We start from the raw sequence: 22,500 nt of genomic DNA on the forward strand, positions 1-22,500 counted from the left end.
CGACAGGGAGAGAGACAGAAAGAGACAGAGAGAGACAGAGAGAGACAATCGAGAAGTAGATTGACGGAGGGACAGAAAGAGATGGAGAGAAAGAGAGGAAGAGAGTCAGATGAAGAGAGAGAGAGAGACGGGCGGAGAGAAAGATAGAGAAATGGACGGAGAGACAGAAAGAGAGAGAGAGATGGAGGAAGAGAGAGGGAGAGAGGCAGATGGAGAGAGAGTGAGAGTGACGGGCGGAGAGAGAGAGAGAAAGAGACAGAGAGTCAGTCACAACATGCAAACACAAGTAAATCACCCTCTACACTGTCCCCACCAAACACTCCCAGGACAGCTACAGCACGGGGTTAGATACAGAGTAAAGCTCCCTCGACACCGTCCCCATCAAACACTCCCAGGATAGGTACAGCACGGGGGTTAGATACAGAGTAAACACTCACCATGTTGCAGTGCAGGTAAACACAGCAGTATCAGTTCACACAGACCTCCCTGAGGGAACATTTCACTCGCTGATGGTGTTCGTGTGAATGTGTTGACTCAAATTCTCGAATCTGGCCTCTCTGTTGGGTGAAAAATTCGGAATTGACCTCAGCAGCACCAAAGGCACTTTCGTCACAATGCACATGATTATTGTGTGGGCTGGGTCTCGACAACCCTTCAGAAGACCCTGCCCACCCCCTCAGCTCCTCTGGTCTCCCTCCAACAATCCTCCCTCAGTAAACTACAGCTCGTCCGGAAAGCTCCCTCCCGTCGTCACCCAACTCGGAGCAAGCCCTCTTCACCCGACACACACCGACCCACACCGGCTCCCAGTCTGGTGGCGCCTGTCCCCATAACCTCCTCCAGCCCCTACACCCCTCCCTATCTCTGTAACCTCCTCCAGCCCCTACACCCCTCCCTATCTCTGTAACCTCCTCCAGCCCCTACACCCCTCCCTATCTCTGTAACCTCCTCCAGCCCCTACACCCCTCCCTATCTCTGTAACCTCCTCCAGCCCCTACAACCCTCCCTATCTCTGTAATCTCATCCAGCCCCTACACCCCTCCCTATCTCTGTAACCTCCTCCAGCCCTTACACCCCTCCCTCTCTCTGTAACCTCCTCCAGCCCCTACACCCCTCCCTATCTCTGTAACTCCTCCAGCCACTACAACCCTCCCTATCTCTATAACCTCCTCTAACCCCCTGCACCCCTCCCTATCTCTGTAACCTCCTCCAGCCCCTACACCCCTCCCTATCTGTGTAACCTCCTCCAGCCCCTACACCCCTCCCTATCTCTGTAACCTCCTCCAGCCCCTACACCACACCCTATCGCTGTAACCTCCTCCAGCCCCTACATCCCTCCCAATCTCTGTAACCTCATCCAGCCCCTACAACCCTCCCTATCTCTGTAAACTCATCCAGCCCCTACAACCCTCCCTATCTCTGTAACCTCCTCCAGCACCTACATCCCTCCCTATCTCTGTAACCTCCTCCAGCCCCTACAAACCTCCCTATCCCTGTAACATCCTCCAGCCCCTACACCCCTCCCTATCTCTGTAACCTCCTCCAGCCCCTACAACTCTCCCTATCTCTGTAACCTCCCCCAGCCCATAAACTCCTCCATATCTCTGTAACCTCCTCCAGCCCCTACACCCCTCCCTATCTCTGTAACCTCCTCCAGCCCCTACACCCCTCCCTATCTCTGTAACCTCCTCCAGCCCCCCTTCAACTGTCCCTGTCACTGTAACCTCCTCCAGCCCCTAAACCCCTCCCTATCTCTGTAACCTCCTCCAGCCCCTACACCCCTCCCTATCTCTGTAACCTCCTCCAGCCCATACACCCCTCCCTATCTCTGTAACCTCCTCCAGCCCCTACACCCCTCCCTATCTCTGTAACCTCCTCCAGCCCCTCCACCCCTCCCTATCACTGTAACCTCCTCTAGACCCTAACACCTTCCCAATCAACATCCTGGGGGTTACCATTGACCAGAAACTGAACTGGAACAACCATTAGAGAGAATCTAACCATCTCCCCTTGATGTTCAATGGCATCACCATCACTGAATCCCCCCGACTATCTACATCCTGGGGGTTACCATTGACCAGAAACTGAACTGGGGACCAGACAGATAAATACTGTGTCTACAAGAGCAGGTCAGAGGCTGGGAATCCTGCGGAGAGTAACTCACCTCCTGACTCCCCCCCCCCAAATCCTGTCCACCATCTACAAGGCACAAGTCAGGAGTGTGGATGGGACACTCCCCACTTGCCTGGATGAGTTGCAGCTCCCACAACCCTCGAGAAGCTCGACACCGTCCAGGACAAAGCAGCCCCCCACCCCGCTCGATCGGCACCCCATCCACAAACATTCACTCCGTCCACCACCGACGCACAGGGGCAGCAGCGTGTGTACCATCTACAAGATGCACTGCAGCAACTCGCCAAGGCTCCTTCGACAGCGCCGCCCAAACCCACGACCCACTCCCATCTAGAAGGACGAGGGCAGCAGACACATGGGGAACGCCCACCACCTGGAAGTTCCCCTCCGAGCCACTTACCATCCCATCCAGCTCGACAACCTGTTTTGTTTCGACTCTTCTCACTCCCTCCCTCCCCTCCCCCTCACGCCTAGACGTGCAGGTTGTACAGACACACCCACACTGGGAACAGTTTCAAAAACAGAGCTGGCATGTCAGCGGTGTGATGTTTAACGTGTTTCGAGATACCATCTGGCAAAAGAGTGCACTCAGCAACTTAAACTTCCTGTGCACCCTTTCCACAAGAACTGACACACCAGGCGTTCGAGAGATAGTCGGAGAGCACTGAACCTCAACCCAAACCCCTTGGTTAGATTCCAGTCTGTAACTCACACCCGGGTATCTGTTATTCTGTATATAAACCACCCCGAACCCCTCGATTAGATTCCAGACTGTAACTCACTCCCGGGTATCTGTAATTCTATATATAAACCACCCCGAAACCCTCGATTAGATTCCAGTCTGTAACTCACTCCCGGGTATCTGTTATTCTATAAATAAACCACTCCGAACCCCTTGATTAGATTCCAGTCTGTAACTCACTCCCGCGTATATGTTACTCAGTATATTATCCAGCACAAACCCCTCGATTAGATTCCAGTCTTTAACTCACTCCCAGGTATCTGTTATTCTGTATAAAAATGACCCCGAACCCCTCGATTAGATTCCAGTCTGTAACTTACTCCCGGGTATCTTTTATTCTATAAAGAAACCACCCCGAAACCCTCGATTAGATTCCAGTCTGTAACTCACTCCCGGGTATCTTTTATTCTATATATAAACCACCCGAACCCCTCGATTGGATTCCAGTCTGTAACTCACTCCCAGGTATCTGTTATGCTATATATAAACCACCCGAACTGCTCGATTAGATTCCAGCCTGAAACTCACTCCCGGGTATCTATTACTCTATATATTAACCCCCGAACCCCTCAATGAGATTCCAGCCTGAAACTCACTCCCGGGTATCTATTACTCTATATATTAACCCCCGAACCCCTCAATTAGATTCCAGTCTGCAACTCACTCCCGGGTATCTGTTATTCTATATATAAACCACCCCGAACCCCTCGATTTGATTCCAGTCTGTAACTCACTCCCGGGTATCTGTGATTCTAAATATAAACCAGCCCGAACTCCACGATTAGATTCCAGTCTGTAACTCACTCTTGGGTATCTGTTATTCTGCAAATAAACCACCCCGAACCCCTCGATTAGATTCCAGTCTGTAACTCACTCACTCGTATCTGTTATTGTATATATAAACCACCCCAAACCCCTCGATTAGATTCCGGTCTGTAACTCACTCCCGGGTATCTGTTATTCTATATATAAACCACCCCGAAACCCTCGATTAGATTCCAATCTGTAACTCACTCCCGGGTATCTGTTACTCTATATATAAACCACCCCGAACCCCTCGATTAGATTCCAGTGTGTAACTCACTCCCGGGTATCTGTTATTCTATATGTAAACCACCCCAAACCGCTCGATTAGATTCCAGTCTGTAACTCACTCCCGGGTATCTGTTATTCTATATATAAACCACCCCAAACCCCTCGATTAGATTCCATTCTGTAACCAACTCCCGGGTATCTGTTATTGTATACATAAATCACCCCAAACCCTTCGATTAGATTCCAGTCTGTAACTCATTCCCGGGAATCTGTTATTCTGTATATAAACCAATCCAAACCCCTTGATTAGATTCCAGTCTGTAACCAACTCCCGGGTATCAGTGATTCTATATATAAACCACCCCGAGCCCCTCTATTAGATTCCAGCCTGTAACTCACTCCCGGGTATCTGTTATTCTATATGTAAACCACCCCAAACCGCTCGATTAGATTCCAGTCTGTAACTCACTCCCGGGTATCTGTTATTCTATATATAAACCACCCCAAACCCCTCGATTAGATTCCATTCTGTAACCAACTCCCGGGTATCCGTTATTGTATACGTAAATCACCCCAAACCCTTCGATTAGATTCCAGTCTGTAACTCATTCCCGGGAATCTGTTATTCTGTATATAAACCACTCCAAACCCCTTGATTAGATTCCAGTCTGTAACCAACTCCCGGGTATCTGTCATTCTATATATAAACCACCCCGAGACCCTCTATTAGATTCCAGTGTGTAACTCACTCCCGGGTATCTGTCATTCTATATGTAAACCACCCCAAACCGCTCGATTAGATTCCAGTCTGTAACTTACTCCCGGGTATCTGTTATTCTATATATAAACCATCCCGAAACCCTCGATTAGATTCCAGTCTGTAACTCACTCCCGGGTATCTGTTATTGCATATATAAACCACCCCGGACACCTCGATTAGATTCCAGTCTGTAACTCACTCCCGGGTATCTGTTATTCTATATATAAACCACCCCGAACCCCTCGATTAGATTCCAGTCTGTAACTCACTCCTGGGTATCTGTTATTCTATATATAAACCACCCCGGACACCTCGATTAGATTCCAGCCTGTAACTCACACCCGGGTATCTGTTATTCTATATATAAACCACCCCGAACCCCTCGATTAGATTCCAGTATGTAACTCACTCCCGGGTATCTGTTATTCTATATATATACCACCCCGAACCCCTCGATTAGATTCCAGTCTGTAACTCACTCCCGGGTATCTGTTATTCTATATATAAACCCCCCCGAACCCCTCAATTAGATTCCAGTCTGTAACTCACTCCCGGGTATCTGTTATTCTATATGTAAACCACCCCAAACCGCTCGATTAGATTCCAGTCTGTAACTCACTCCCGGGTATCTGTTATTCTATATATAAACCACCCCAAACCCCTCGATTAGATTCCATTCTGTAACCAACTCCTGGGTATCTGTTATTGTATACATAAATCACCCCAAACCCTTCGATTAGATTCCAGTCTGTAACTCATTCCCAGGAATCTGCATTCTGTATATAAACCACTCCAAACCCCTTGATTAGATTCCAGTCTGTAACCAACTCCCGGGTATCTGTCATTCTATATATAAACCACCCCGAGCCCCTCTATTAGATTCCAGTGTGTAACTCACTCCCGGGTATCTGTTATTCTATATATAAACCACCCCGAAACCCTCGATTAGATTCCAGCCTGTAACTCACACCCGGGTATCTGTTATTCTATATATAAACCACCCCGAACCCCTCGATTAGATTCCAGTCTGTAACTCACTCCCGGGTATCTGTTATTCTATATATATACCACCCCGAACCCCTCGATTAGATTCCAGTCTGTAACTCACTCCCGGGTATCTGTTATTCTGTATATAAACCACCCCGAACCCCTCGATTAGATTCCAGTGTGTAACTCACTCCCGGGTATCTGTTATTCTATATATAAACCACCCCGAACCCCTCGATTAGATTCCAGTCTGTAACTCACTCCCGGGTATCTGTTATTCTATATGTAAACCACCCCAAACCCCTAGATTAGATTCCAGTCTGTAACTCACTCCCGGGTATCTGTTATTGTATATATAAACCACCCCGAAACCCTCGATTAGATTCCAGTCTGTAACTCACTCCCGGGTATCTGTTATTGTATATATAAACCACCCCGGACACCTCGATTAGATTCCAGTATGTAACTCACTCCCGGGTATCTGTTATTCTATATATATGCCACCCCGAACCCCTCGATTAGATTCCAGTCTGTAACTCACTCCCGGGTATCTGTTATTCTATATATAAACCCCCCCGAACCCCTCTATTAGATTCCAGTCTGTAACTCACTCCCGGGTATCTGTTATTCTATATGTAAACCACCCCAAACCGCTCGATTAGATTCCAGTCTGTAACTCACTCCCGGGTATCTGTTATTCTATATATAAACCACCCCAAACCCCTCGATTAGATTCCATTCTGTAACCAACTCCCGGGTATCTGTTATTGTATACATAAATCACCCCAAACCCTTCGATTAGATTCCAGTCTGTAACTCATTCCCGGGAATCTGTTATTCTGTATATAAACCACTCCAAACCCCTTGATTAGATTCCAGTCTGTAACCAACTCCCGGGTATCTGTCATTCTATATATAAACCACCCCGAGCCCCTCTATTAGATTCCAGTGTGTAACTCACTCCCGGGTATCTGTTATTCTATATGTAAACCACCCCAAACCGCTCGATTAGATTCCAGTCTGTAACTCACTCCCGGGTATCTGTTATTCTATATATAAACCACCCCGAACCCCTCGATTAGATTCCAGTCTGTAACTCACTCCCGGGTATCTGTTATTCTATATATATACCACCCCGAACCCCTCGATTAGATTCCAGTCTGTAACTCACTCCCGGGTATCTGTTATTCTGTATATAAACCACCCCGAGCCCCTCTATTAGATTCCAGTGTGTAACTCACTCCCGGGTATCTGTTATTCTATATATAAACCACCCCGAAACCCTCGATTAGATTCCAGCCTGTAACTCACACCCGGGTATCTGTTATTCTATATATAAACCACCCCGAACCCCTCGATTCGATTCCAGTCTGTAACTCACTCCCGGGTATCTGTCATTCTATATATAAACCACCCCGAGCCCCTCTATTAGATTCCAGTGTGTAACTCACTCCCGGGTATCTGTTATTCTATATATAAACCAACCCGAAACCCTCGATTAGATTCCAGCCTGTAACTCACACCCGGGTATCTGTTATTCTATATATAAACCACACCGAACCCCTCGATTAGATTCCAGTCTGTAACTCACTCCCGGGTATCTGTTATTCTATATATAAACCACCCCGACCCCCTCGATTAGATTCCAGTCTGTAACTCACTCCCGGGTATCTGTTATTCTATATATATACCACCCCGAACCCCTCGATTAGATTCCAGTCTGTAACTCACTCCCGGGTATCTGTTATTCTGTATATAAACCACCCCGAACCCCTCGATTAGATTCCAGTCTGTAACTCACTCCCGGGTATCTGTTATTCTATATATATACCACCCCGAACCCCTCGATTAGATTCCAGTCTGTAACTCACTCCCGGGTATCTGTTATTGTATATATAAACCACCCCGGACACCTCGATTAGATTCCAGTCTGTAACCAACTCCCGGGTATCTGTTATTGTATACATAAATCACCCCAAACCCTTCGATTAGATTCCAGTCTGTAACTCATTCCCAGGAATCTGCATTCTGTATATAAACCACCCCGAACCCCTCGATTAGATTCCAGTCTGTAACTCACTCCCGGGTATCTGTTATTCTATATATATACCACCCCGAACCCCTCGATTAGATTCCAGTCTGTAACTCACTCCCGGGTATCTGTTATTCTATATGTATACCACCCCGAACCCCTCGATTAGATTCCAGTCTGTAACTCACTCCCGGGTATCTGTTATTCTGTATATAAACCACCCCGAACCTCTCGATTAGATTCCAGTCTGTAACTCACTCCTGGGTATCTGTTATTCTATATATAAACCACCCCGGACACCTCGATTAGATTCCAGCCTGTAACTCACACCGGGTATCTGTTATTCTATATATAAACCATCCCGAACCCCTCGATTAGTTTCCAGTATGTAACTCACTCCCGGGTATCTGTTATTCTATATATATACCACCCCGAACCCCTCGATTAGATTCCAGTCTGTAACTCACTCCCGGGTATCTGTTATTCTATATATAAACCCCCCCGAACCCCTCGATTAGATTCCAGTGTGTAACTCACTCCCGGGTATCCGTTATTCTATATGTAAACCACCCCAAACCGCTCGATTAGATTCCAGTGTGTAACTCACTCCCGGGTATCTGTTATTCTATATATAAACCCCCCCGATCCCCTCTATTAGATTCCAGTCTGTAACTCACTCCCGGGTATCTGTTATTCTGTATATAAACCACCCCGAGCCCCTCTATTAGATTCCAGTGTGTAACTCACTCCCGGGTATCTGTTATTCTATATATAAACCACCCCGAAACCCTCGATTAGATTCCAGCCTGTAACTCACACCCGGGTATCTGTTATTCTATATATAAACCACCCCGAACCCCTCGATTAGATTCCAGTCTGTAACTCACTCCCGGGTATCTGTTATTGTATATATAAACCACCCCGGACACCTCGATTAGATTCCAGTATGTAACTCACTCCCGGGTATCTGTTATTCTATATATATACCACCCCGAGCCCCTCGATTAGATTCCATTCTGTAACTCACTCCCGGGTATCTGTTATTCTATATATAAACCCCCCCGAACCCCTCTATTAGATTCCAGTCTGTAACTCACTCCCGGGTATCTGTTATTCTATATGTAAACCACCCCAAACCGCTCGATTAGATTCCAGTCTGTAACTCACTCCCGGGTATCTGTAATTCTATATATAAACCACCCCGAGCCCCTCTATTAGATTCCAGTGTGTAACTCACTCCCGGGTATCTGTTATTCTATATATAAACCACCCCGAAACCCTCGATTAGATTCCAGCCTGTAACTCACACCCGGGTATCTGTTATTCTATATATAAACCACCCCGAACCCCTCGATTAGATTCCAGTCTGTAACTCACTCCCGGGTATCTGTTATTCTATATATATACCACCCCGAACCCCTCGATTAGATTCCAGTCTGTAACTCACTCCCGGGTATCTGTTATTCTGTATATAAACCACCCCGAACCCCTCGATTAGATTCCAGTGTGTAACTCACTCCCGGGTATCTGTTATTCTATATATAAACCACCCCGAACCCCTCGATTAGATTCCAGTCTGTAACTCACTCCCGGGTATCTGTTATTCTATATGTAAACCACTCCAAACCCCTTGATTAGATTCCAGTCTGTAACTCACTCCCGGGTATCTGTTATTGTATATATAAACCACCCCGAAACCCTCGATTAGATTCCAGTCTGTAACTCACTCCCGGGTATCTGTTATTGTATATATAAACCACCCCGGACACCTCGATTAGATTCCAGTATGTAACTCACTCCCGGGTATCTGTTATTCTATATATATGCCACCCCGAACCCCTCGATTAGATTCCAGTCTGTAACTCACTCCCGGGTATCTGTTATTCTATATATAAACCCCCCCGAACCCCTCTATTAGATTCCAGTCTGTAACTCACTCCCGGGTATCTGTTATTCTATATGTAAACCACCCCAAACCGCTCGATTAGATTCCAGTCTGTAACTCACTCCCGGGTATCTGTTATTCTATATATAAACCACCCCAAACCCCTCGATTAGATTCCATTCTGTAACCAACTCCCGGGTATCTGTTATTGTATACATAAATCACCCCAAACCCTTCGATTAGATTCCAGTCTGTAACTCATTCCCGGGAATCTGTTATTCTGTATATAAACCACTCCAAACCCCTTGATTAGATTCCAGTCTGTAACCAACTCCCGGGTATCTGTCATTCTATATATAAACCACCCCGAGCCCCTCTATTAGATTCCAGTGTGTAACTCACTCCCGGGTATCTGTTATTCTATATATAAACCACCCCAAACCGCTCGATTAGATTCTAGTCTGTAACTCACTCCCGGGTATCTGTTATTCTATATATAAACCACCCCGAACCCCTCGATTAGATTCCAGTCTATAACTCACTCCCGGGTATCTGTTATTCTATATATAAACACACCCCGGACACCTCGATTAGATTCCAGTCTGTAACTCTCTCCCGGGTATCTGTTATTCAGTATATAAAGCACCCCGAGCCCCTCTATTAGATTCCAGTGTGTAACTCACTCCCGGGTATCTGTTATTCTATATATAAACCACCCCGAAACCCTCGATTAGATTCCAGCCTGTAACTCACACCCGGGTATCTGTTATTCTATATATAAACCACCCCGAACCCCTCGATTCGATTCCAGTCTGTAACTCACTCCCGGGTATCTGTCATTCTATATATAAACCACCCCGAGCCCCTCTATTAGATTCCAGTGTGTAACTCACTCCCGGGTATCTGTTATTCTATATATAAACCAACCCGAAACCCTCGATTAGATTCCAGCCTGTAACTCACACCCTGGTATCTGTTATTCTATATATAAACCACACCGAACCCCTCGATTAGATTCCAGTCTGTAACTCACTCCCGGGTATCTGTTATTCTATATATAAACCACCCCGACCCCCTCGATTAGATTCCAGTCTGTAACTCACTCCCGGGTATCTGTTATTCTATATATATACCACCCCGAACCCCTCGATTAGATTCCAGTCTGTAACTCACTCCCGGGTATCTGTTATTCTGTATATAAACCACCCCGAACCCCTCGATTAGATTCCAGTCTGTAACTCACTCCCGGGTATCTGTTATTCTATATATATACCACCCCGAACCCCTCGATTAGATTCCAGTCTGTAACTCACTCCCGGGTATCTGTTATTGTATATATAAACCACCCCGGACACCTCGATTAGATTCCAGTCTGTAACCAACTCCCGGGTATCTGTTATTGTATACATAAATCACCCCAAACCCTTCGATTAGATTCCAGTCTGTAACTCATTCCCAGGAATCTGCATTCTGTATATAAACCACCCCGAACCCCTCGATTAGATTCCAGTCTGTAACTCACTCCCGGGTATCTGTTATTCTATATATATACCACCCCGAACCCCTCGATTAGATTCCAGTCTGTAACTCACTCCCGGGTATCTGTTATTCTATATGTATACCACCCCGAACCCCTCGATTAGATTCCAGTCTGTAACTCACTCCCGGGTATCTGTTATTCTGTATATAAACCACCCCGAACCTCTCGATTAGATTCCAGTCTGTAACTCACTCCTGGGTATCTGTTATTCTATATATAAACCACCCCGGACACCTCGATTAGATTCCAGCCTGTAACTCACACCCGGGTATCTGTTATTCTATATATAAACCATCCCGAACCCCTCGATTAGTTTCCAGTATGTAACTCACTCCCGGGTATCTGTTATTCTATATATATACCACCCCGAACCCCTCGATTAGATTCCAGTCTGTAACTCACTCCCGGGTATCTGTTATTCTATATATAAACCCCCCCGAACCCCTCGATTAGATTCCAGTGTGTAACTCACTCCCGGGTATCCGTTATTCTATATGTAAACCACCCCAAACCGCTCGATTAGATTCCAGTGTGTAACTCACTCCCGGGTATCTGTTATTCTATATATAAACCCCCCCGATCCCCTCTATTAGATTCCAGTCTGTAACTCACTCCCGGGTATCTGTTATTCTGTATATAAACCACCCCGAGCCCCTCTATTAGATTCCAGTGTGTAACTCACTCCCGGGTATCTGTTATTCTATATATAAACCACCCCGAAACCCTCGATTAGATTCCAGCCTGTAACTCACACCCGGGTATCTGTTATTCTATATATAAACCCCCCCGAACCCCTCGATTAGATTCCAGTCTGTAACTCACTCCCGGGTATCTGTTATTGTATATATAAACCACCCCGGACACCTCGATTAGATTCCAGTATGTAACTCACTCCCGGGTATCTGTTATTCTATATATATACCACCCCGAGCCCCTCGATTAGATTCCATTCTGTAACTCACTCCCGGGTATCTGTTATTCTATATATAAACCCCCCCGAACCCCTCTATTAGATTCCAGTCTGTAACTCACTCCCGGGTATCTGTTATTCTATATGTAAACCACCCCAAACCGCTCGATTAGATTCCAGTCTGTAACTCACTCCCGGGTATCTGTTATTCTATATATAAACCACCCCAAACCCCTCGATTAGATTCCATTCTGTAACCAACTCCCGGGTATCTGTTATTGTATACATAAATCACCCCAAACCCTTCGATTAGATTCCAGTCTGTAACTCATTCCCAGGAATCTGCATTCTGTATATAAACCACTCCAAACCCCTTGATTAGATTCCAGTCTGTAACCAACTCCCGGGTATCTGTCATTCTATATATAAACCACCCCGAGCCCCTCTATTAGATTCCAGTGTGTAACTCACTCCCGGGTATCTGTTATTCTATATATAAACCACCCCGAAACCCTCGATTAGATTCCAGCCTGTAACTCACACCCGGGTATCTGTTATTCTATATATAAACCCCCCCCGAACCCCTCGATTAGATTCCAGTCTGTAACTCACTCCCGGGTATCTGTTATTCTATAGATAAACCCCTCGATTAGATTCTAGTCTGTAACTCACTCCAGGGTGCCTGTTATTCTTTATATATGCCACCCCCGAACCCCTCGATTAGATTCCAGTCTGTAACTCACTCCCGGGTATCTGTTATTCTATATATAAACCCCCCCGAACCCCTCTATTAGATTCCAGTGTGTAACTCACTCCCGGGTATCTGTTATTCTATATATAAACCACCCCGAACCCCTCGATTAGATTCCAGTCTGTAACTCACTCCCGGGTATCTGTTATTCTATATGTAAACCACTCCAAACCCCTTGATTAGATTCCAGTCTGTAACTCACTCCCGGGTATCTGTTATTGTATATATAAACCACCCCGAAACCCTCGATTAGATTCCAGTCTGTAACTCACTCCCGGGTATCTGTTATTGTATATATAAACCACCCCGGACACCTCGATTAGATTCCAGTATGTAACTCAATCCCGGGTATCTGTTATTCTATATATAAACCACCCCGAACCCCTCGATTAGATTCCATTCTGTAACTCACTCCCGGGTATCTGTTATTCTATATATAAACCCCCCCGAACCCCTCTATTAGATTCCAGTCTGTAACTCACTCCCGGGTATCTGTTATTCTATATGTAAACCACCCCAAACCGCTCGATTAGATTCCAGTCTGTAACTCACTCCCGGGTATCTGTTATTCTATATATAAACCACCCCAAACCCCTCGATTAGATTCCATTCTGTAACCAACTCCCAGGTATCTGTTATTGTATACATAAATCACCCCAAACCCTTCGATTAGATTCCAGTCTGTAACTCATTCCCAGGAATCTGCATTCTGTATATAAACCACTCCAAACCCCTTGATTAGATTCCAGTCTGTAACCAACTCCCGGGTATCTGTCATTCTATATATAAACCACCCCGAGCCCCTCTATTAGATTCCAGTGTGTAACTCACTCCCGGGTATCTGTTATTCTATATATAAACCACCCCGAAACCCTCGATTAGATTCCAGCCTGTAACTCACACCCGGGTATCTGTTATTCTATATATAAACCACCCCGAACCCCTCGATTAGATTCCAGTCTGTAACTCACTCCCGGGTATCTGTTATTCTATATATATACCACCCCGAACCCCTCGATTAGATTCCAGTCTGTAACTCACTCCCGGGTATCTGTTATTCTGTATATAAACCACCCCGAGCCCCTCTATTAGATTCCAGTGTGTAACTCACTCCCGGGTATCTGTTATTCTATATATAAACCACCCCGAAACCCTCGATTAGATTCCAGCCTGTAACTCACACCCGGGTATCTGTTATTCTATATATAAACCACCCCGAACCCCTCGATTCGATTCCAGTCTGTAACTCACTCCCGGGTATCTGTCATTCTATATATAAACCACCCCGAGCCCCTCTATTAGATTCCAGTGTGTAACTCACTCCCGGGTATCTGTTATTCTATATATAAACCAACCCGAAACCCTCGATTAGATTCCAGCCTGTAACTCACACCCGGGTATCTGTTATTCTATATATAAACCACACCGAACCCCTCGATTAGATTCCAGTCTGTAACTCACTCCCGGGTATCTGTTATTCTATATATAAACCACCCCGATCCCCTCGATTAGATTCCAGTCTGTAACTCACTCCCGGGTATCTGTTATTCTATATATATACCACCCCGAACCCCTCGATTAGATTCCAGTCTGTAACTCACTCCCGGGTATCTGTTATTCTGTATATAAACCACCCCGAACCCCTCGATTAGATTCCAGTCTGTAACTCACTCCCGGGTATCTGTTATTCTATATATAAAACACCCCCGAACCCCTCGATTAGTTTCCAGGCTGTAACTCACTCCCGGGTGTCTGTTATTGTATATATAAACCCCCCCGAACCCCTCGATTAGATTCCAGTCTGTAACCAACTCCCGGGTATCTGTTATTGTATACATAAATCACCCCAAACCCTTCGATTAGATTCCAGTCTGTAACTCATTCCCAGGAATCTGCATTCTGTATATAAACCACCCCGAACCCCTCGATTAGATTCCAGTCTGTAACTCACTCCCGGGTATCTGTTATTCTATATATATACCACCCCGAACCCCTCGATTAGATTCCAGTCTGTAACTCACTCCCGGGTATCTGTTATTCTATATGTATACCACCCCGAACCCCTCGATTAGATTCCAGTCTGTAACTCACTCCCGGGTATCTGTTATTCTGTATATAAACCACCCCGAACCTCTCGATTAGATTCCAGTCTGTAACTCACTCCTGGGTATCTGTTATTCTATATATAAACCACCCCGGACACCTCGATTAGATTCCAGCCTGTAACTCACACCCGGGTATCTGTTATTCTATATATAAACCATCCCGAACCCCTCGATTAGTTTCCAGTATGTAACTCACTCCCGGGTATCTGTTATTCTATATATATACCACCCCGAACCCCTCGATTAGATTCCAGTCTGTAACTCACTCCCGGGTATCTGTTATTCTATATATAAACCCCCCCGAACCCCTCGATTAGATTCCAGTGTGTAACTCACTCCCGGGTATCCGTTATTCTATATGTAAACCACCCCAAACCGCTCGATTAGATTCCAGTGTGTAACTCACTCCCGGGTATCTGTTATTCTATATATAAACCCCCCCGATCCCCTCTATTAGATTCCAGTCTGTAACTCACTCCCGGGTATCTGTTATTCTGTATATAAACCACCCCGAGCCCCTCTATTAGATTCCAGTGTGTAACTCACTCCCGGGTATCTGTTATTCTATATATAAACCACCCCGAAACCCTCGATTAGATTCCAGCCTGTAACTCACACCCGGGTATCTGTTATTCTATATATAAACCACCCCGAACCCCTCGATTAGATTCCAGTCTGTAATTCACTCCCGGGTATCTGTCATTCTATATATAAACCACCCCGAGCCCCTCTATTAGATTCCAGTGTGTAACTCACTCCCGAGTATCTGTTATTCTATATATAAACCAACCCGAAACCCTCGATTAGATTCCAGCCTGTAACTCACACCCGGGTATCTGTTATTCTATATATAAACCACCCCGAACCCCTCGATTAGATTCCAGTCTGTAACTCACTCCCGGGTATCTGTTATTCTATATATAAACCACCCTGAACCCCTCGATTAGATTCCAGTCTGTAACTCACTCCCGGGTATCTGTTATTCTATATATATACCACCCCGAACCCCTCGATTAGATTCCATTCTGTAACTCACTCCCGGGTATCTGTTATTCTGTATATAAACCACCCCGAACCCCTCGATTAGATTCCAGTGTGTAACTCACTCCCGGGTATCTGTTATTCTATATATAAACCACCCCGAACCCCTCGATTAGATTCCAGTCTGTAACTCACTCCCGGGTATCTGTTATTCTATATGTAAACCACTCCAAACCCCTTGATTAGATTCCAGTCTGTAACTCACTCCCGGGTATCTGTTATTGTATATATAAACCACCCCGAAACCCTCGATTAGATTCCAGTCTGTAACTCACTCCCGGGTATCTGTTATTGTATATATAAACCACCCCGGACACCTCGATTAGATTCCAGTATGTAACTCACTCCCGGGTATCTGTTATTCTATATATATACCACCCCGAGCCCCTCGATTAGCTTCCATTCTGTAACTCACTCCCGGGTATCTGTTATTCTATATATAAACCCCCCCGAACCCCTCTATTAGATTCCAGTCTGTAACTCACTCCCGGGTATCTGTTATTCTATATGTAAACCACCCCAAACCGCTCGATTAGATTCCAGTCTGTAACTCACTCCCGGGTATCTGTTATTCTATATATAAACCACCCCAAACCCCTCGATTAGATTCCATTCTGTAACCAACTCCCGGGTATCTGTTATTGTATACATAAATCACCCCAAACCCATCGATTAGATTCCAGTCTGTAACTCATTCCCAGGAATCTGCATTCTGTATATAAACCACTCCAAACCCCTTGATTAGATTCCAGTCTGTAACCAACTCCCGGGTATCTGTCATTCTATATATAAACCACCCCGAGCCCCTCTATTAGATTCCAGTGTGTAACTCACTCCCGGGTATCTGTTATTCTATATATAAACCACCCCGAAACCCTCGATTAGATTCCAGCCTGTAACTCACACCCGGGTATCTGTTATTCTATATATAAACCACCCCGAACCCCTCGATTAGATTCCAGTCTGTAACTCACTCCCGGGTATCTGTTATTCTATATATAAACCACCCCGAACCCCTCGATTAGATTCCAGTCTGTAACTCACTCCCGGGTATCTGTTATTCTATATATATACCACCCCGAACCCCTCGATTAGATTCCAGTCTGTAACTCACTCCCGGGTATCTGTTATTCTATATATAAACCCCCCTGAACCCCTCTATTAGATTCCAGTGTGTAACTCACTCCCGGGTATCTGTTATTCTATATATAAACCACCCCGAACCCCTCGATTAGATTCCAGTCTGTAACTCACTCCCGGGTATCTGTTATTCTATATGTAAACACACCCCGAGCCCCTCTATTAGATTCCAGTGTGTAACTCACTCCCGGGTATCTGTTATTCTATATATAAACCACCCCGAAACCCTCGATTAGATTCCAGCCTGTAACTCACACCCGGGTATCTGTTATTCTATATATAAACCACCCCGAACCCCTCGGTTAGATTCCAGTCTGTATCTCACTCCCGGGTATCTGTCATTCTATATATAAACCACCCCAAACCCCTCGATTAGATTCCATTCTGTAACCAACTCCCAGGTATCTGTTATTGTATACATAAATCACCCCAAACCCTTCGATTAGATTCCAGTCTGTAACTCATTCCCAGGAATCTGCATTCTGTATATAAACCACTCCAAACCCCTTGATTAGATTCCAGTCTGTAACCAACTCCCGGGTATCTGTCATTCTATATATAAACCACCCCGAGCCCCTCTATTAGATTCCAGTGTGTAACTCACTCCCGGGTATCTGTTATTCTATATATAAACCACCCCGAAACCCTCTATAAGATTCCAGTCTGTAACTCACACCCGGGTATCTGTTATTCTATATATAAACCACCCCGAACCCCTCGATTAGATTCTAGTCTGTAACTCACTCCCGGGTATCTGTTATTCTTTATATATGCCACCCCCGAACCCCTCGATTAGATTCCAGTCTGTAACTCACTCCCGGGTATCTGTTATTCTGTATATAAACCACCCCGAACCCCTCGATTAGATTCCAGTCTGTAACTCACTCCCGGGTATCTGTTATTCTATATATAAACCACCCCGAAACCCTCGATTAGATTCCAGCCTGTAACTCACACCCGGGTATCTGTTATTCTATATATAAACCACCCCGAACCCCTCGATTAGTTTCCAGTCTGTAACTCACTCCCGGGTATCTGTCATTCTATATATAAACCACCCCGAGCCCCTCTATTAGATTCCAGTGTGTAACTCACTCCCGGGTATCTGTTATTCTATATATAAACCAACCCGAAACCCTCGATTAGATTCCAGCCTGTAACTCACACCCGGGTATCTGTTATTCTATATATAAACCACACCGAACCCCTCGATTAGATTCCAGTCTGTAACTCACTCCCGGGTATCTGTTATTCTATATATAAACCACCCCGACCCCCTCGATTAGATTCCAGTCTGTAACTCACTCCCGGGTATCTGTTATTCTATATATAAACCACCCCGAACCCCTCGATTAGATTCCAGTCTGTAACTCACTCCCGGGTATCTGTTATTCTGTATATAAACCACCCCGAACCCCTCGATTAGATTCCAGTCTGTAACTCACTCCCGGGTATCTGTTATTCTATATATATACCACCCCGAACCCCTCGATTAGATTCCAGTCTGTAACTCACTCCCGGGTATCTGTTATTGTATATATAAACCACCCCGGACACCTCGATTAGATTCCAGTCTGTAACCAACTCCCGGGTATCTGTTATTGTATACATAAATCACCCCAAACCCTTCGATTAGATTCCAGTCTGTAACTCATTCCCAGGAATCTGCATTCTGTATATAAACCACCCCGAACCCCTCGATTAGATTCCAGTCTGTAACTCACTCCCGGGTATCTGTTATTCTATATATATACCACCCCGAACCCCTCGATTAGATTCCAGTCTGTAACTCACTCCCGGGTATCTGTTATTCTATATGTATACCACCCCGAACCCCTCGATTAGATTCCAGTCTGTAACTCACTCCCGGGTATCTGTTATTCTGTATATAAACCACCCCGAACCCTCGATTAGATTCCAGTCTGTAACTCACTCCTGGGTATCTGTTATTCTATATATAAACCACCCCGGACACCTCGATTAGATTCCAGCCTGTAACTCACACCCGGGTATCTGTTATTCTATATATAAACCATCCCGAACCCCTCGATTAGTTTCCAGTATGTAACTCACTCCCGGGTATCTGTTATTCTATATATATACCACCCCGAACCCCTCGATTAGATTCCAGTCTGTAACTCACTCCCGGGTATCTGTTATTCTATATATAAACCCCCCCGAACCCCTCGATTAGATTCCAGTGTGTAACTCACTCCCGGGTATCCGTTATTCTATATGTAAACCACCCCAAACCGCTCGATTAGATTCCAGTGTGTAACTCACTCCCGGGTATCTGTTATTCTATATATAAACCCCCCCGATCCCCTCTATTAGATTCCAGTCTGTAACTCACTCCCGGGTATCTGTTATTCTGTATATAAACCACCCCGAGCCCCTCTATTAGATTCCAGTGTGTAACTCACTCCCGGGTATCTGTTATTCTATATATAAACCACCCCGAAACCCTCGATTAGATTCCAGCCTGTAACTCACACCCGGGTATCTGTTATTCTATATATAAACCACCCCGAACCCCTCGATTAGATTCCAGTCTGTAATTCACTCCCGGGTATCTGTCATTCTATATATAAACCACCCCGAGCCCCTCTATTAGATTCCAGTGTGTAACTCACTCCCGAGTATCTGTTATTCTATATATAAACCAACCCGAAACCCTCGATTAGATTCCAGCCTGTAACTCACACCCGGGTATCTGTTATTCTATATATAAACCACCCCGAACCCCTCGATTAGATTCCAGTCTGTAACTCACTCCCGGGTATCTGTTATTCTATATATAAACCACCCTGAACCCCTCGATTAGATTCCAGTCTGTAACTCACTCCCGGGTATCTGTTATTCTATATATATACCACCCCGAACCCCTCGATTAGATTCCAGTCTGTAACTCACTCCCGGGTATCTGTTATTCTGTATATAAACCACCCCGAACCCCTCGATTAGATTCCAGTGTGTAACTCACTCCCGGGTATCTGTTATTCTATATATAAACCACCCCGAACCCCTCGATTAGATTCCAGTCTGTAACTCACTCCCGGGTATCTGTTATTCTATATGTAAACCACTCCAAACCCCTTGATTAGATTCCAGTCTGTAACTCACTCCCGGGTATCTGTTATTGTATATGTAAACCACCCCGAAACCCTCGATTAGATTCCAGTCTGTAACTCACTCCCGGGTATCTGTTATTGTATATAAAATCCACCCCGCACAACTCGATTAGATTCCAGTCTGTAACTCAGTCACGGGTATCTGTTATTCTATATATAAACCACCCCGAGCCCCTCGATTAGCTTCCATTCTGTAACTCACTCCCGGGTATCTGTTATTCTATATATAAACCCCCCCGAACCCCTCTATTAGATTCCAGTCTGTAACTCACTCCCGGGTATCTGTTATTCTATATGTAAACCACCCCAAACCGCTCGATTAGATTCCAGTCTGTATCTCACTCCCGGGTATCTGTTATTCTATATATAAACCACCCCAAACCCCTCGATTAGATTCCATTCTGTAACCAACTCCCGGGTATCTGTTATTGTATACATAAATCACCCCAAACCCTTCGATTAGATTCCAGTCTGTAACTCATTCCCAGGAATCTGCATTCTGTATATAAACCACTCCAAACCCCTTGATTAGATTCCAGTCTGTAACCAACTCCCGGGTATCTGTCATTCTATATATAAACCACCCCGAGCCCCTCTATTAGATTCCAGTGTGTAACTCACTCCCGGGTATCTGTTATTCTATATATAAACCACCCCGAAACCCTCGATTAGATTCCAGCCTGTAACTCACACCCGGGTATCTGTTATTCTATATATAACCCACCCCGAACCCCTCGATTAGATTCCAGTCTGTAACTCACTCCCGGGTATCTGTTATTCTATATATAAACCCCCCCGAACCCCTCGATTAGATTCCAGTCTGTAACTCACTCCCGGGTATCTGTTATTCTATATATAAACCCCCCCGAACCCCTCGATTAGATTCCAGTCTGTAACTCACTCCCGGGTATCTGTTATTCTATATATAAACCCCCCTGAACCCCTCGATTAGATTCCAGCCTGTAACTCACTCCCGGGTATCTGTTATTCTGTATATAAACCACTCTGAACCCCTCGATTAGATTCCAGCCTGTAACTCACTCCCGGGTATCTGCGATTATCTCCCATTCAAGCCGCAGTGCTGAGGGAGCTCGGGGTGTAAGGAGGGAGGAGGGGGCTTGCTGTTCGGGGCTTGCAGTGGCGCTCGAGGGGCCGTGGGTGGGGAGGTTTGACATCCTTCTTGTGGTTTCCCCTGAACCAAGGTAGTGTCGGCTGGCAGTGGTGGGGAGCGGGGAGGCTGGGTTCAGAAGAGCGACAGAGACGGAGCTGTGAGTGGGCTGGTGCCTAACCACAGTGAGCGAGATCATCTCCCGAGGCCTTGACTTCAACTTCCGTCCCCAGGTCTGTGATTTTGTTTCTTCTCTCTCTCTCTGGTTGAGATTTATCTCACCTTGTGCCCATTCAGCACCCCCTCCTCGAGCCTGTTACACAGGAACAGGAGGTGGTCGATTCAGCCCCTCTCGAGCCTGTTACACAGGAACAGGCCATTCAGCCCCTCTCGAGCCTGTTACACAGGAACAGGAGGAGTCCCATTCAGCACCCCCTCCTCGAGCCTGTTACACAGGAACAGGAGGTGGTCGATTCAGCCCCTCTCGAGCCTGTTACACAGGAACAGGCCATTCAGCCCCTCTCGAGCCTGTTACACAGGAACAGGAGGAGTCCATTCAGCCCCTCTCGAGAGTCTGTTACACAGGAACAGGAGGAGTCCATTCAGCCCCTCTCGAGCCTGTTACACAGGAACAGGAGGAGGCCCATTCAGCCCCTCTCAAGCCTGTTACACAGGAACAGGAGGAGGCCCATTCAGCCCCTCTCGAGCCTGTTACACAGGAACAGGAGGAGTCCATTCAGCCCCTCTCGAGAGTCTGTTACACAGGAACAGGAGGAGTCCATTCAGCCCCTCTCGAGCCTGTTACACAGGAACAGGAGGAGGCCCATTCAGCCCCTCTCAAGCCTGTTACACAGGAACAGGAGGAGTCCATTCAGCCCCTCTCGAGTCTGTTACACAGGAACAGGAGGAGTCCATTCAGCCCCTCTCGAGTCTGTTACACAGGAACAGGAGGAGTCCATTCAGCCCCTCTCGAGAGACTGTTACACAGGAACAGGAGGAGGCCCATTCAGCCCCTCTCGAGTCTGTTACACAGGAACAGGAGGAGGTCATTCAGCCCCTCTCAAGCCTGTTACACAGGAACAGGAGGAGGCCATTCAGCCCCTCTCGAGTCTGTTACACAGGAACAGGAGGAGGCCATTCAGCCTCTCTCGAGTCTGTTACACAGGAACAGGAGGAGGCCATTCAGCCTCTCTCGAGCCT

General features: G+C 46.0%; 1 protein-coding gene across 1 annotated transcript in view; it reads right to left on the reverse strand.

Annotated features, from left to right (window-relative positions):
- cd4-2.2 (CD4-2 molecule, tandem duplicate 2) overlaps nt 1-22,500 on the reverse strand; it is a gene marked incomplete at its 3' end in the record, with an annotated part of 54,559 nt that overhangs the window by 10,795 nt on the left and 21,264 nt on the right. The window contains exon 2 of the mRNA XM_041182417.1: nt 438-557. Within this exon, the coding sequence (XP_041038351.1) occupies nt 438-498 (61 nt within the window). The remainder of the gene's footprint in view (nt 1-437; nt 558-22,500) is intronic.

Source organism: Carcharodon carcharias (genome assembly GCF_017639515.1).
Source record: "Carcharodon carcharias isolate sCarCar2 chromosome 40 unlocalized genomic scaffold, sCarCar2.pri SUPER_40_unloc_12, whole genome shotgun sequence".
NCBI classification, from domain to species: domain Eukaryota; kingdom Metazoa; phylum Chordata; class Chondrichthyes; order Lamniformes; family Lamnidae; genus Carcharodon; species Carcharodon carcharias.